Source organism: Nerophis ophidion, linkage group LG22, assembly GCF_033978795.1.
Source record: "Nerophis ophidion isolate RoL-2023_Sa linkage group LG22, RoL_Noph_v1.0, whole genome shotgun sequence".
Classification (NCBI taxonomy): Eukaryota; Metazoa; Chordata; class Actinopteri; order Syngnathiformes; family Syngnathidae; genus Nerophis; species Nerophis ophidion.
The window spans coordinates 2,609,449-2,625,696 of NC_084632.1; the positions used below are offsets into that span (position 1 = coordinate 2,609,449).

The following is a 16,248-nucleotide window of genomic DNA, read 5'->3' on the forward strand; positions in this document are numbered from 1 at the left end:
ACCTGCACGTTGCCTCTTATGTCTGCATCCTGGGGTCACGCCGACATGTCAATCAATCAATCAATCAATCAATGTTTATTTATATAGCCCCAAATCACAAATGTCTCAAAGGACTGCACAAATCATTACGACTACAACATCCTCGGAAGAACCCACAAAAGGGCAAGGAAAACTCACACCCAGTGGGCAGGGAGAATTCACATCCAGTGGGACGCCAGTGACAATGCTGACTATGAGAAACCTTGGAGAGGACCTCAGATGTGGGCAACCCCCCCCTCTAGGGGACCGAAAGCAATGGATGTCGAGCGGGTCTAACATGATACTGTGAAAGTTCAATCCATAGTGGCTCCAACACAGCCGCGAGAGTTCAGTTCAAAGCGGATCCAAGACAGCAGCGAGAGTCCCGTCCACAGGAAACCATCCCAAGCGGAGGTGGAGCAGCAGCGTAGAGATGTCCCCAATCGATACACAGGCGAGCGGTCCATCCTGGGTCCCGACGAGCGGTCCATCCTGGGTCTCGACTATGGACAGCCAGTACTTCATCCATGGTCATGGGACCGGACCCCCTCCACAAGGGAGGGGGGGACATAGGAGAAAAAAGAAAAGAAGCGGCAGATCAACTGGTCTAAAAAGGAGGTCTATTTAAAGGCTAGAGTATACAGATGAGTTTTAAGGTGAGACTTAAATGCTTCTACTGAGGTAGCATCTCGAACTGTTACCGGGAGGGCATTCCAGAGTACTGGAGCCCGAACGGAAAACGCTCTATAGCCCGCAGACTTTTTTTGGGCTCTAGGAATCACTAATAAGCCGGAGTCTTTTGAAGGCAGATTTCTTGCCGGGACATATGGTACAATACAATCGGCAAGATAGGATGGAGCTAGACCGTGTAGTATTTTATACGTAAGTAGTAAAACCTTAAAGTCACATCTTAAGTGCACAGGAAGCCCGTGCAGGTGAGCCAGTATAGGTATATATGTATGTATATATGTATATAAAGGTATATACAGTATAGGTATATATGTATGTATATATGTATATAAAGGTATATACAGTACAGGTATATATGTATGTATATATGTATATAAAGGTATATACAGTACAGGTATATATGTATGTATATAAAGGTATATACAGTATAGGTATATATGTATGTATATAAAGGTATATACAGTATAGGTATATATGTATGTATATAAAGGTATATACAGTATAGGTATATATGTATGTATATAAAGGTATATACAGTATAGGTATATATGTATGTATATATGTATATAAAGGTATATACAGTATAGGTATATATGTATGTATATATGTATATAAAGGTATATGCAGTATAGGTATATATGTATGTATATATGTATATAAAGGTATATACAGTATAGGTATATATGTATGTATATATGTATATAAAGGTATATACAGTACAGGCGTAATGTGATCAAACTTTCTTGTTCTTGTCAAAAGTCTAGCAGCCGCATTTTGTACCAACTGTAATCTTTTAATGCTAGACATGTGGCACCGTGACACGTATATTTGGTCAGAAATACCATTTTATCGTCAGAATGCCGTACAGGAAATGTTTTCGATGTTGTGCTTGAATATTTCATCCAAAGTCTATTTTGGAATGAAATGTATTTCAGATATCAGCGGTGAAAGTAAAGGATCATGCGAGTCAAAATAAATAGTGTGATTAATGTGATTTTTGTACATGATTAATCACATGCCTTTACTTTGACAGCCCAAACAATTATCGCGCCACAAATCTGTCCGTGTTTCTGAGTTATTGGTGAAGTCTCGGTGCGCCGTGGACTCACACAACAGTTTTCAGCACGCAGGTCATTCCTAATGACCATTCGCCGATCTTTTAGAGGAAAAATCCATATTTGTATGCCAGCTGTTTCAATCAAGCAGCGGCGGAGGGATAGATGATCCGACAGATGTCACCAGCAAGGTAATGGCAGAGAACGTGACGAATGACGAGGCCTCACCCATGCATCATGGCGCACATCAGCCATTGCCAAGACAAACTCCATACCTGTACGTAAAGGATAGAAACTCCAATAGAAACTGGATAGACTTTCCTCAAGTGAAATATGCTTTTGTTACGGATATTGTTCTTTATTTATCTGCGTTGTCTGATAGGAGACGCGCTGGTGTTTCTTCGCTACGTCTTCATTATCCGCAGCTGATTGCCGTCCTGACTTGGCCTAGAAGCCTAATGATCCCAGACTGAGCTACAACACTCGTTGGCCCTCAGCCTTCTTTCTGGGTTTTTTTTTCTCACAAAAGCAAAGCAGGTATTGATGGGGTTTTTTCTCGCGTATCGAGGCACAATCGGGCCGGATGATGATGTGTGAATTCAAAGTAGGTCTCGGCGTATTTAAGTAATTGCTTATGTTTGATTCATAGCGCCGTCATATAGTTAGTCTTCGTTCTGGATGCGGTGCATTGCTCCTCGAGGATTTACAACGCTCCCTTGCTTATTGATTGTATCTCGCAACGTATTAGTGACGCTAAAGGTCTGAAATCCTCTGGTTTGAAGACGCCACGCAAACAAAAAGTCTTATATTCGCCTTATTTGCAAAGTCATGGTCAGCTAGGACATTGGTTCTCAAATGGAGGTACTTGAAGGTATGCCAAGGGGTACGTGAGATTAAAAAATTAATACAAATCTAAAAATAGCAACAATTCAAAAATCCTTTATAAATATATTTATTGAATAATATTTCAACAAAATATGAATGTAAGTTCCTAAACTGTGAAAAGCAATGTAACAATGCAATATTTAGTGTTGACAGCTAGATTTTTTGTGGACATGTTCCATAAATATTGATGTGTTAGAATAATTACGTATATAAATTATCACACTAACTTTAGTATGCTTAAAGTCTGTTGCTTGATTGATTGATTGATACTTTTATTAGTAGATTGCACAGTTCAGTACATATTCCGTACAATTGACCACTAAATGGTAACACCCCAATAAGTTTTTCAACTTGTTTAAGTCGGGGTCCACGTTAATCAATTCATGGTAAGCATGGTATGCTTTAGTTATTAGCTATTGTGCTCAAGTTAGACTTGTTCTAATCTATGCAAGGACAAAACTTCTTGTCTGAGGGGGTGGCCTCAGCCACAGATGTTATTTTTGTTTCATTCAGAGTTCTACGGAACTCTGACTAAAAAGAGGTACGCGGGAGCTGAACCTTAGAGCATAAGTGGCTAAGTGGTCAGCGCCATGCTTTCTCCTCATGAGCTAAATTGAACTCTGTCTCTGCATGGTTCTTTGCTTCTTGTCTGATTATTAGATGTCATCAGATTTTAAACCTGACAGATGTTAAAAATTTATTTTTTATGAAGAAATGTTTAGAATGAAGTTGATGAATCCAGATGGATCTCTATTACAATCCCCAAAGAGGACACTTTAAGTTGATGATTACTTCTGTGTAGAAATCTTTATTTATATTTGAATAACTTGTTTATATTTCAACCAAGTTTTTAGTTATTTTTATATCTTTTTCTCCAAATAATTCAGGAAAGACCACTACAAATGAGCAATATTTTGCACTGATATACAATTTAATAAATCAGAAAGTGATGACATAGTGCTGTATTTTACTTCTTTATCTTTTTTTCTCAACCACAAATGCTTTGCTCTGATTAGGGGGTACTTGAATTAAAAACATGTTCACAGTGGGTACATCTCTGAAAAAAGGTTGAGAACCACTGAGCTAGGATCTTCACCTATCATGTATCAAAGCAAACACCGTATTGATATTGACACTTTGCACCGGGGTAATGCCCCAAGAGATCCAGCAGATGGTGCTGTGATAAAAAAAAGCTTTCAAATCTGTGGCACGCCCTTATTATTGTTGTTTTCATCATAGCACGCCCTTATTATTGTTGTTTGGAAGCTGCTCAGCAGACATCCGAGAGAATAGTTACTCTTTACTTCGTGAGCCTCCCGGACAAATCGGGAGGGTCGGCAAGCGTGATGTTATCAAAGGGCATTCATATAAAACTCGCGGGCCGCACTAACATTACATTTTCATATTTAATTGCGGGCCGCGTGTTTGAGACCCCTGGTTTATACATAGTACAAAGCAAAAAAAACAAAAACTCTGTATGCAGTGTTATTTCATTTTAAATTTCAAGAGTTTTGTGGCTCCAATTGTTTTCTTTATTTTGTGAAACGGGTCCAAATGGCTCTTTGAGTGGTAAAGGTTGCCGACCCCTGCTGTACATAAAACAAGAATGGGAAAGAATTCCACCTGAAAAGCTACAAAAATTGGTCTCCTCAGTTCCCAAACGTTTACTGAGTGTTGTTAAAAGGAAAGGCCATGTAACACAGTGGTAAAAATGCCCCTGTGACAACTTTTTGTCATGATCTGTGGTCATGTTTTTGTTATTTTCTGTTAGTTTTAAGACTCCATTAGTTCCTGTTTTTGTGCACCCTTTTTTGTTTTAGTTTCCATGGTGACTTATTAGTTTCACCTGCCTCTGGTGTTCGGGGCACGTACCTGCTCTAATCAAGAGACCATTATTTAAGCCTGTCCTTGCCAGTCAGTCGGCCTGGCGTCATTGCTTGTTTCATGCGATACCGTTGTTCATGTTGCTTGTTTTCATGACCGATTTCATAGTTATTGCGATTTGTTTCATGCCACAGTTTAGTGAGGTTTTTATGTAGAAAGTTTCATGTTACATTTTTAAAAGTTTTTTGCCTTAGCTTCCACGTGCGAAAGGCACGCTTGCCTTCGGGTTGTTTTCTGCTTCGTACTTCGTTGACAGTTAGTTGAATAATTAAATATGGTCCTACCTGCAAGCCTTGTCCGGAATAATCCGATTGCATCCCTCGTTATGACATTTTTTTGCAATGTGTTGCTGCCATTCAATTTTAAGTTCATGATTATTTGCAGGAAAAAAAAATATATACGTTTCTCAGTTCGAACATTGCATATGGTGTCTTTGCAATACATTCAATTGAATTTCCAAATCATTGTATTCTATTTTTATTTACGAACTACACAACGTGCTAACTTCACTGGATTTGGGTTTTGTACACGTGTATATGCAGATATGTGTATATATGTATACATATTTACATATAGCCTGAAGGGACAGATTTTTTGGGGAAAAATAGGCCTAAAATAATTGCAACTTTTTCCGCAACTTTTTGAAAATGCTGCCGCAAAATCGGGCTTTTTAGGCTGCCACAATCCCCCCCCCCCCCTCAAAAGCCAGCGAAATCCGAGAGGGACTGTATAGAGTTGAGTAGTTTTTATTGGTGCTAATGTGTCTGTGTCGTTTCACCCCGTCCTTTCTTTGCCTTGTGGGGCAGTTGAGCATTCTAAAAGTTGCCAAGGACTTTTCTGGATCATGTTTTTGTTATTCTCTGTTAGTTTTAAGACTCCATTAGTTCCTGTTTTTTGCACCCTTATTTGTATTAGTTTCCATGGCGACTTATTAGTTTCACCTGCCTCTGGTGTTTGGGACACGCACCTGCTCTAATCAAGAGACCACTATTTAAGCCTGTCTTTGCCAGTCAGTTGTTGCAACTTTTTGAAAATGCTGCCGCAACCCCCTCAAAAAAGCCAGTGAAATCCTTAAAGGACTGTATAGAGTTGAGTAGTTTTGTTGGTGCTTACGTGTCCTTTAGTTCCTGTTTTTTTGCACCCTTATTTGTTTTAGTTTCCATGGGGACTTATTAGTTTCACCTGCCTCTGGTGTTTGGGACACGCACCTGCTCTAATCAAGAGACCACCATTTAAGCCTGTCTTTGCCAGTCAGTTGTTGCAACTTTTTGAAAATGCTGCCGCAACCCCACCAAAAAAGCCAGTGAAATCCTTGAAGGACTGTATAGAGTTGAGTAGTTTTGTTGGTGCTTACGTGTCCTTTAGTTCCTGTTTTTTTGCACCCTTATTTGTTTTAGTTTCCATGGCGACTTATTAGTTTCACCTGCCTCTGGTGTTTGGGACACGCACCTGCTCTAATCAAGAGACCACCATTTAAGCCTGTCTTTGCCAGTCAGTTGTTGCAACTTTTTGAAAATGCTGCCGCAGCCCCCCCAAAAAAGCCAGTGAAATCCTTGAAGGACTGTATAGAGTTGAGTAGTTTTGTTGGTGCTTACGTGTCCTTTAGTTCCTATTTTTTTGCACCCTTATTTGTTTTATTTTCCATGGCGACTTATTAGTTTCACCTGCCTCTGGTGTTTGGGACACGCACCTGCTCTAATCAAGAGACCACCATTTAAGCCTGTCTTTGCCAGTCAGTTGTTGCAACTTTTTGAAAATGCTGCCGCAGCCCCCCCAAAAAAGCCAGTGAAATCCTTGAAGGACTGTATAGAGTTGAGTAGTTTTGTTGGTGCTTACGTGTCCTTTAGTTCCTATTTTTTTGCACCCTTATTTGTTTTATTTTCCATGGCGACTTATTAGTTTCACCTGCCTCTGGTGTTTGGGACACGCACCTGCTCTAATCAAGAGACCACCATTTAAGCCTGTCTTTGCCAGTCAGTTGTTGCAACTTTTTGAAAATGCTGCCGCAACCCCCCCAAAAAAGCCAGTGAAATCCTTGAAGGACTGTATAGAGTTGAGTCCTGCTTCAGCTATCCTAGTCACTGCCGTTGTGTCCTTGGGCAAGACACTTTACCCACCTGCTCCCAGTGCCACCCACACTGGTTTAAATGTAACTTAGATATTGGGTTTCACTATGTAAAGCGCTTTGAGTCACTTGAGAAAAGCGCTATGTAGAATATATAATTCATAATAGTTTTGTTGGTGCTTACGTGTCCTTTAGTTCCTGTTTTTTTGCACCCTTATTTGTTTTAGTTTCCATGGCGACTTATTAGTTTCACCTGCCTCTGGTGTTTGGGACACGCACCTGCTCTAATCAAGAGACCACTACTTAAGCCTGTCTTTGCCAGTCAGTTGTTGCAACTTTTTGAAAATGCTGCCGCAGCCCCCCCAAAAAAGCCAGTGAAATCCTTGAAGGACTGTATAGAGTTGAGTAGTTTTGTTGGTGCTTACGTGTCCTTTAATTCCTGTTTTTTTGCACCCTTATTTTTTTTAGTTTCCATGGCGACTTATTAGTTTCACCTGCCTCTGGTGTTTGGGACACACACCTGCTCTAATCAAGAGACCATTATTTAAGCCTGTCTTTGCCAGTCAGTTGTTGCAACTTTTTGAAAATGCTGCCGCAACCGCCCCAAAAAAGCCAGTGAAATCCTTGAAGGACTGTATAGAGTTGAGTAGTTTTGTTGGTGCTTACGTGTCCTTTAGTTCCTGATTTTTTGCACCCTTATTTGTTTTAGTTTCCATGGCGACTTATTAGTTTCACCTGCCTCTGTTGTTTGGGACACGCACCTGCTCTAATCAAGAGACCACTATTTAAGCCTGTCTTTGCCAGTCAGTTGTTGCAACTTTTTGAAAATGCTGCCGCAACCCCCTCAAAAAAGGCAGTGAAATCCTTGAAGGACTGTATAGAGTTGAGTAGTTTTGTTGGTGCTTACGTGTCCTTTAGTTCCTGTTTTTTTGCACCCTTATTTGTTTTAGTTTCCATGGCGACTTATTAGTTTCACCTGCCTCTGGTGTTTGGGACACGCACCTGCTCTAATCAAGAGACCACTATTTAAGCCTGTCTTTGCCAGTCAGTTGTTGTAACTTTTTGAAAATGCTGCCGCAACCCCCTCAAAGAAGCCAGTGAAATCCTTGAAGGACTGTATAGAGTTGAGTAGTTTTGTTGGTGCTTACGTGTCCTTTAGTTCCTGTTTTTTTGCACCCTTATTTGTTTTAGTTTCCATTGCGACTTATTAGTTTCACCTGCCTCTGGTGTTTTAGACACGCACCCGCTCTAATCAAGAGACCACTATTTAAGCCTGTCTTTGCCAGTCAGTTGTTGCAACTTTTTGAAAATGCTGCCGCAACCCCCTCAAAAAAGGCAGTGAAATCCTTGAAGGACTGTATAGAGTTGAGTAGTTTTGTTGGTGCTTACGTGTCCTTTAGTTCCTGTTTTTTTGCACCCTTATTTGTTTTAGTTTCCATGGCGACTTATTAGTTTCACCTGCCTCTGGTGTTTGGGACACGCACCTGCTCTAATCAAGAGACCACTATTTAAGCCTGTCTTTGCCAGTCAGTTGTTGTAACTTTTTGAAAATGCTGCCGCAACCCCCTCAAAGAAGCCAGTGAAATCCTTGAAGGACTGTATAGAGTTGAGTAGTTTTGTTGGTGCTTACGTGTCCTTTAGTTCCTGTTTTTTTGCACCCTTATTTGTTTTAGTTTCCATGGCGACTTATTAGTTTCACCTGCCTCTGGTGTTTGGGACACGCACCCGCTCTAATCAAGAGACCACTATTTAAGCCTGTCTTTGCCAGTCAGTTGTTGCAACTTTTTGAAAATGCTGCCGCAACCCCCTCAAAAAAGGCAGTGAAATCCTTGAAGGACTGTATAGAGTTGAGTAGTTTTGTTGGTGCTTACGTGTCCTTTCTTTGCTTTACTAAATACTAAATGTGTTTAGTATTTTTCCTGCTAACTCATAACGACTAAATCTTGCATGATGGGTCTTGTGGTGTCATGGCCAGGTACTCCTCTGGCTTGCATGTAAACATCAGTTTTTGGCCGGTCTACGTGAATTCCTTTTTTTAAAAAGAAGAGTAAAACATTCATAAGTGAACTGTTTCCATTAGTTCATGCAAAGACAAAAAAAATTAACTCCATTGTACTCAGACATGAAACTGGGCATGAATGTGGCCCGGACCTTCCTGGACTACTACAAGCTCAACAACCTCCTCACAGACAACACGCCGAGTCATGTCCGAAGGTGAAGTACCTGTGAACATATTTCTGCCATGTTGCATGTATTTTGGTTATGTGTGATTGTATGCAACTGTGTCGTTAATAAGTGTCTGTCTGCAGCTGTGAGGCGCCGTCTCAGGCAGGCGGAGATGTGGCGGACAAAGAGACGGAGAGGAGCCAGAATGTCAAGCACTGATGGACTGAAGACCACGAGGAGCGTTATCTTTTCTTTCAGAAACACAGATTATGCAGAACAATTGCACAATTTCCATTAAGTCATTATTTACCCCAACGTTAGTTTACATTATTGTTTGTTAATGCATGCCTTCCATAAGTAAATCATTATTGTGGTATTTAAATAATTGCAGTATTCATATGAAAAAGTCCATAATTGTGGAGGTTTTTTTTTAAACAATGTAAATAATGCACATTGTTTGTTATAGTGGGCAAAGTTATTAATTTAAATTGTGCAAAGCACATGTATTTATTATTTTGGCATGTATCATTCCAATAATTATTATCTCATTATTTCTACATTGTGAATGCTATTCACATTTGGTGTATTTGTATTAATGCATTTTATGATTGTTTCATGATTGACTTGAAGTATAAAACGTTTGCCGTGACGTCACGTTGGAGACGGCCTATTAATGCATGCCTTCCATAAGTAAATGTGTTATTTTTGTCACCGTGTTATTGTGACATTTAAATAATTGCAGAATTCATATGTAAAAGTCCATAATTGTGTAGGTTTTGTAAAATATCTCATTATTTCTACATTGTGGATGCTATTCACATGTGTATTTGTATTAAGGCCCAAGCTGTTTGTTTACATGTTTTTTTGTTTTTTTTCTCTTTGCTATTTGGTCTTATTGGACCCAAAATAGAATAAAAACTAAGAATCATCTTTTTATATGATGTACTTAGTCCATAAGTACACAAACGTGTACTTCATATCTAGTGACATGCTAATTCTTATTTTTAAACTTTTTTTTTTTCCAAATGCCATTATATATTATACTCTTCTGACACCACCAGACTGCAGTATAAGTGTCCACATAAGCGGCCATAAGACCCCAATTCAGTAGTGTACACATTTTTGGAAATAAGAGCTAAAAGGTGCTGTCCACGGATGTGGCCACTAAGCCTTTTAATGCATGCCTTCCATATGTAAATGCGTTATTTTTGTCATAGTGTTACTGTGGTATTTAAATAAGTGCAGCATTCATACGGAAAATTCCATAAATGTGTAGGTTTTGTAAAATAATGCAAATAATGCACATTGTTTGTTATATTGGGCAAAGCTATAATTTTTTTTTATTTGTGCAAGGCATATGTGTTTATTATTTTGGCATGTATCACTCTGATAATTATCTCATTATTTCTACATTGTGGATGCTATTCACATTTGGTGTATTTGTATTAATGCATTTTATGTTTGTTTCATGATTGACTTGAAGTATAAAACATTTGCCGTGACGTCACGTCGGAGACGGCCTATTAATGCATGCCTTCCATAAGTAAATGTTATTTTTGTCACCGTGTTATTGTGACATTTAAATAATTGCAGAATTCATATGGAAAAGTCCATAATTGTGTAGGTTTTGTAAAATATCTTGTTATTTCTACATTGTGGATGCTATTCACATGTGTATTTGTATTAAGGCCCAAGCTGTTTGTTTACATGTTTTTTTGTTTTTTTTCTCTTTGCTATTTGGTCTCATTAGACCCAAAATAGAATAAAAACTAAGAATCATCTTTTTATATGATGTACTTAGTCCATAAGTACACAAATGTGTACTTCATATCTAGTGACATACTAATTCTTGTTTTTAAACTTTTTGTTTTCCAAATTCCATTGTATATTATACTTTTCTGACACCACCAGACTGCAGTATATAAGTGTCCACATAAGCAGCCATAAGACCCCAATTCAGTAGTGTACACCATTTTGGAAATAAGAGCTAAAAGGTGCTGTCCACAGATGTGGCCACTAAACCTTTTAATGCATGCCTTCCATAAGTAAATGCGTTATTTTTGTCATGAAAAACCAAACTTTAAAACTCAAAATTGCGCTCTATTGCAATTTTTTAATAAAACACAGAAAAAACTGCTCCTAGGAAGAGGAAACAGATAAAACTGCTTGTAACTTCTGGTAGGAATGTCGGATAGACATGAAACAAAAACCTCAATGTAGGTCTCACTTAGACCTACATTTCAGTCGCGGAGGCAGTAGCCAAAGCGGAGCAGCCAAAGGCGGACCCGACCAACGCTGCTTGTAGTGTTATTGTAGTATTTGAATAAGTGCAGCATTCATACGGAAAATTCCATAAATGTGTAGGTTTTGTAAAATAATGCAAATAATGCACATTGTTTGTTATATTGGGCAAAGCTTTTTTTTTTTTTAATTTTGCAAGGCACATGTGTTTATTATTTTGGCATGCATCACTCCAATAACTATCTCATTATTTCCACTTTGTGGATGCTATTCACATATCTTGCATTTATATTCTTGTATTTTGGGATTGTGTCATGATTGACTTGACGTGTGAAACGTTTGCCGTGACGTCACGCCCGAGACGGCCTTGTATTGGTCGCCTGGTCACGTGACTCGTGCTACTTCCGCTCTCCGGGTTGTTTCGGTAGCCATGACAACGAGCTCCCCTCCCGCCGCCCAAAGTTGTCTTCGATGGCTACAAAGATGACTTCCTTCCCCAAACCGCACCGAAAGACTTTAAAATGCACGGTGCGGCTGGATATCCACACAGTAAGTCCGCCATTGTTGTGTCGCCGCGTCAGGCAGGAAGCTAACAATAGCTCAAATCTCAATTCCAGTTTCTACCTAAATGTAGCGATGTTAGTCAAGCTTGTAGCGGGTGTGGTTACGTTTCTGGATCATATGTATAACTTTGTCGAAGTGGGAAGCTGTTTTTGAGAAAATAGAATGTCATTTTCCTTTCAGAAACACCGAAAATAAAGAGGGATTTCACTTCCTGTTGGAAAGAAATACGCGCATGCGCATTAGTTCACCAAGAAGGGCTTCAATTGACTGTTTGCATCTGTAACATTTCAACAACCTGCTGGGTTTATTTCTAAAAACCTCTGCCGGTTGATAATAAGCATGAGCAAAATGTAACCCAGTGAGTGGTGAACGCGGTAATGCATGTGTGTGTGTGTCCTTAAAACACACTTACATGAAAAACTTTCCAATGAATTAGAAGATCTGTGTTTGCCCAAAATGGACACCAAGCAGCAAGTTGGATGTCCACGAGAGAAGTAAGTTATTACATTTATACTCTTGTTGTGCTCTTAAAGGTCGATATTGGAGTGTATACTTTTTTGGTTAAACAGTCTTAGTGAAAACATACAAACCCCGTTTCCATATGAGTTGGGCAATTGTGTATATATTGTAAATATAAACGGAATACAATGATTTGCTAATCCTTTTCAACCCATATTCAGTTGAATATGCTACAAAGACAACATATTTCATGTTCAAACTGATAAACTTTTTTTTTCTTGCAAATAATTTGAATTTGATGCCAGCAACACGTGACAAAAGAAGTTGGGAAAGGTGGCAATAAATACTGATAAAGTTGAGAAATGCTCATCAAACAGTTATTTGGAACATCCCGCAGGTGTGCAGACTAATTGGGAACAGGTGGGTGCCATGATTGGCTATAAAAACAGCTTCCATGAAATGCTAAGTAATTCACAAACAAGGATGGGGTGAGGGTCACCACTTTGTAAGCAAATTGTCGAACAGTTTTAAAACAACATTTCTCAACGAGCTATTGCAAGGAATTTAGGGATTTTACCATCTACGGTCCGTAAAATCATCAAAAGGTTCAGAGAATCTGGAGAAATCACTGCACATAAGCGATGATATTACAGACCTTTGATCCCTCAGGCGGTGATGCATCAAAAACCGATATCACCACATGGGCTCAGGAACACTTCATAAAACCACTGTCAGTAACTACAGTTGGTCGCTACATCTGTAAGTGCAAGTTAAAACTCTACTATGCAAACCAAAACCCATTTATCAAGAACACCCAGAAACGTCGCCGGCTTGGCTGGGCCCAAACTCATCTAAGATGGACTGATGCAAAGTGGTAAAGTGTTCTGTGGTCCGACGAGTCCACATTTCAAATTATACTTGAAAGCTGTGGACGTGGTGTCCTCTGGAACAAAGAGGGAAATAACCACCCGGATTGTCATAGGCGCAAAGTGTAAAAGCCAGCATGTGTGATGGTATGGGGGTGTATTAGTGCCCAAGGCATGGGTAACTTACACATCTGTGAAGGCACCATTAATGCTGAATGGTCCATACAGGTTTTGGAGCAACATATGTTGTCATCCAAGCAACGTTATGGACGCCCCTGCTTATTTCAGCAAAACATTGCCAACCCATTTGTTTCAACAGCGTGGTTTCGTAGTAAAAGAGTGCGGGTACTTTCCTGGCCCGCCTGCAGTCCAGACCTGTCTCCCATGGAAAATGTGTGGCGCATTATGAAGCGTAAAATAGGACAGCGGAGACCCCGGACTGTTGAAGGACTGAAGCTCTACATAAAACAAGAATGGGAAAAAATTCCACTTTCAAAGCTTCAACAATTAGTTTCCTCAGTTCCCAAACGTTTATTGAGTGTTGTTAAAAGAAAAGGTGATGTAACGCAGTGGTGAACATGCCCTTTCCCAACTACTTTGGCACGTGTTGCAGCCAAGAAATTCAAAGTTAATTATTATTTGCAAAAAAAAAATTAAGTTTATGAGTTTGAACATCAAATATCTTGTCTTTGTAGCATATTCAACTGAATATGTGTTGAAAAGGATTTGCAAATCATTGTATTCTGTTTATATTTACATCTCACACAATTTCCCAACTCATATGGAAACGGGGTTTGTACTTTTCCAAAGTCCTCTATGGCTAGACTGACCATATTGTGAAATCCCAAAAAGAGGACACATATATGCGTGCCAAGGCCGGGACTTGGTGAAAATTTGCCAACGATACTTGAACTTGCTTTATGAATAATATATTTATTTAAATAAATAAAAAAATCTCCTCTGTTGACAGCAGTGTTGGCGCTAGGGATTTTCAAAATGGGGTCCCATGGACCCCATCAAGTCATAAAAATGGTTCCCTCAATACATTTTTGGGGTCCCACTTTTTTGTAAGCGTTTTGAAAACAAATGATAAACATATGCATTGTCCTGTTATATCTCACATATGTTGTGTTTTGGAAAAAGGTTGTCATAAACGTTACAATATTTCCTTGAATTTCCGCCGCCGGGTCGCTAATTAATTTAAAACCTCTTTTCACTCCCGGCTTACCAAAGGCATGCGGTAAAGGCAAGCATGCGCTAATTATTTTAAAACATCTTCTCACTCCGGCGCTTACCAAAGGCATGCGGTAAATTTAGGCCTGCGCTTAAAAATTTGAGTGTGATGTAAGGATACTGTTGGAGCCAAATGTCCTTATTTGTTTATATTGTTTTTATTTTATTTTCTCTAATTGCTGGCCTCAGTTCATGTTCAGTTTCCTTTTCGGCGGATTGCTCCGCCCACTTCCTGTTGAGAACCAGGAAGTGTTGACGGGTGGAACTGTTGCTATGGTGTGGTTACCATGGTAACCTCCTTAAATTGGGTCCAGGTGTGAACACAAGCAGGGCGATTGGAAGACAAACAGTTTTCCACCGTGCCGTGACGTGAGTTGTTGTGACAATGCAGTAATAATGTGCCATTCAAGGTCAGCATACCTTTTGTTATTTAGCATACATTTGATTTAATTTGATTGCATAAAATAAAAGGATTGTCATATCCAACAACAAACTACAGTACTGGACATTCTTTCATTTACATGCGTCAAACTGGTCAACACAGTCGCCCTCAGTATCAGCCCAGAGGTAAGGGCTGTACAGATACCATCATGAAAAGCACATTTAATAATAAAAAAAAAATGTTATTATGGTTTTACATTTACTTTTAAATGAAGTCCATGCGCAGCTCCTTCTGATCAAAAGCATCGATAACCTATTTATAGAAGTCTTCCTTATGTTTCTTCAGTTTTCTTCCTCTGTTACCTCCTGATTCGATTGAAAGTCCAGTTTGGAAAACTGTTTTATTTTAGATATGTAATCCTCCATGTTAAAAGTGCAAGCGAGAGGAAAAAATAAACGATCGCTGCTCACTCTTGCTGCTTGTTGTCACTTCTTCTGCAGCCGAGTAGTCGCAAGAAGGATCACTAGCGCCCTCTACCACCAGGAGGCGGGAGTAATTTAATGACTCATATTTGACACACGCAGCTACGGTATATCAATAAAACATAGCTGTTTACTGTTCTTTTTAGCATATTCAATAGCTTGGACCTTCAATCCTACTGAATAGCTCTTAATCTTCTTCCCTTCATGCGATTTCAAATTGTTGAAATCAACCTCCACCATTTTGAAAATGATGACAGGGTGACGAGTTTGACCCGGCGGAAATTCTAGACACGCACTAATAAAAATAATATTTTGCGAAACGGGTTTGACCCGGCGTTAATCCTGAGCCGGCGGTAATGCTAAGCATGCGCTGATTATTTTGCGAAACGAGTTTGACCCAGCAGTAATTCTAGGCAGGCGCATACTTTATACCTGGCGGCAATTCAAGGAAATACGGTAACTTGTATGCATTAGGGCTGGGCGATATGGAGTTTTTTTAATATCTCGATATTTTAAGGCCATATCGCGATACACGATATATATCTTGATATTTTGTCTTGGCCTTGAATGAACACTTGATGCATATAATCACAGCAGTATGATGGTTCCATACTGCATTAATATATGCTACTTTTAAACTTTCATGCAGAGAAGGAAATCAAAACTCAGTCAATTTATTAAGCAATGGCACAAACATTCATGTCATTTCCAAAACAGAAAGTGCAAGGCTGTCAAATACATTTTAAGTCTCAAATAAAAATGAGCTGCATAATAGGAAATCAAATTGTTAATGGATAAAACAGAGTAGATGCAGAAAATATTGCTCAAACGAAGACATGAAACTGCTCCAGGAATATATCAAAAAAAAGAGAAAAAGCCACTGTCAGGTTCAAACACTGTTGACATCCATTAAACAAGACAAAAAGGCAAAGAATCAAACAGAGACAGACTTAAATTTGGACTCAGATCTGAGGAGAGACATGGCCTCTGTACACCTTTCACAGTTCCTGCACCAAGCTCTGACGAAAAGGGTTTACGTCTCCTCTTTTATTTAGATATTCAATGTTTACACAACAACACATGTCAAAACAGGAATGGGGAGTATGTAAACAGTCATTGTTTTCGGTCACATTGAAGACAAAAGAAGATGATGCCTCGGGCGTGGGCTCGTCCTGAATTCAGCTTTGTCAGGTCTTTGAGGACAATGGATAACCCCTCCCGTGTCATTCCAACGTACACAGCCGAATCTTCCAAGACC

At 39.3% G+C, this 16,248-nt stretch overlaps 2 protein-coding genes across 6 annotated transcripts in view; both read left to right on the forward strand.

The window, feature by feature from the left end:
* Positions 1-10,690, forward strand: part of agbl4 (AGBL carboxypeptidase 4) — an 861,886-nt gene extending 851,196 nt beyond the window's left edge. For 2 of the 3 annotated variants that reach the window (XM_061882976.1, XM_061882977.1), the window contains exons 12-13: positions 8,718-8,811; positions 8,907-10,690. In XM_061882976.1, coding sequence (XP_061738960.1) covers positions 8,718-8,811; positions 8,907-8,982 — 170 coding nt within the window. In that variant the 3' untranslated portion in view covers positions 8,983-10,690. The remainder of the gene's footprint in view (positions 1-8,717; positions 8,812-8,906) is intronic. The other variant, XM_061882975.1, reaches the window with a different exon arrangement.
* Positions 10,691-10,816: 126 nt separating this feature from the next.
* Positions 10,817-16,248, forward strand: part of spata6 (spermatogenesis associated 6) — a 35,598-nt gene continuing 30,166 nt past the window's right edge. Inside the window, exon 1 of one of the 3 annotated variants that reach the window (XM_061882978.1) lies at positions 10,817-11,553. In XM_061882978.1, coding sequence (XP_061738962.1) covers positions 11,476-11,553 — 78 coding nt within the window. In that variant the 5' untranslated portion in view covers positions 10,817-11,475. Of the gene's footprint in view, positions 11,554-11,599; positions 12,063-16,248 lie in introns of those variants that run through there. The other 2 variants (XM_061882979.1, XM_061882980.1) reach the window with 2 other exon arrangements.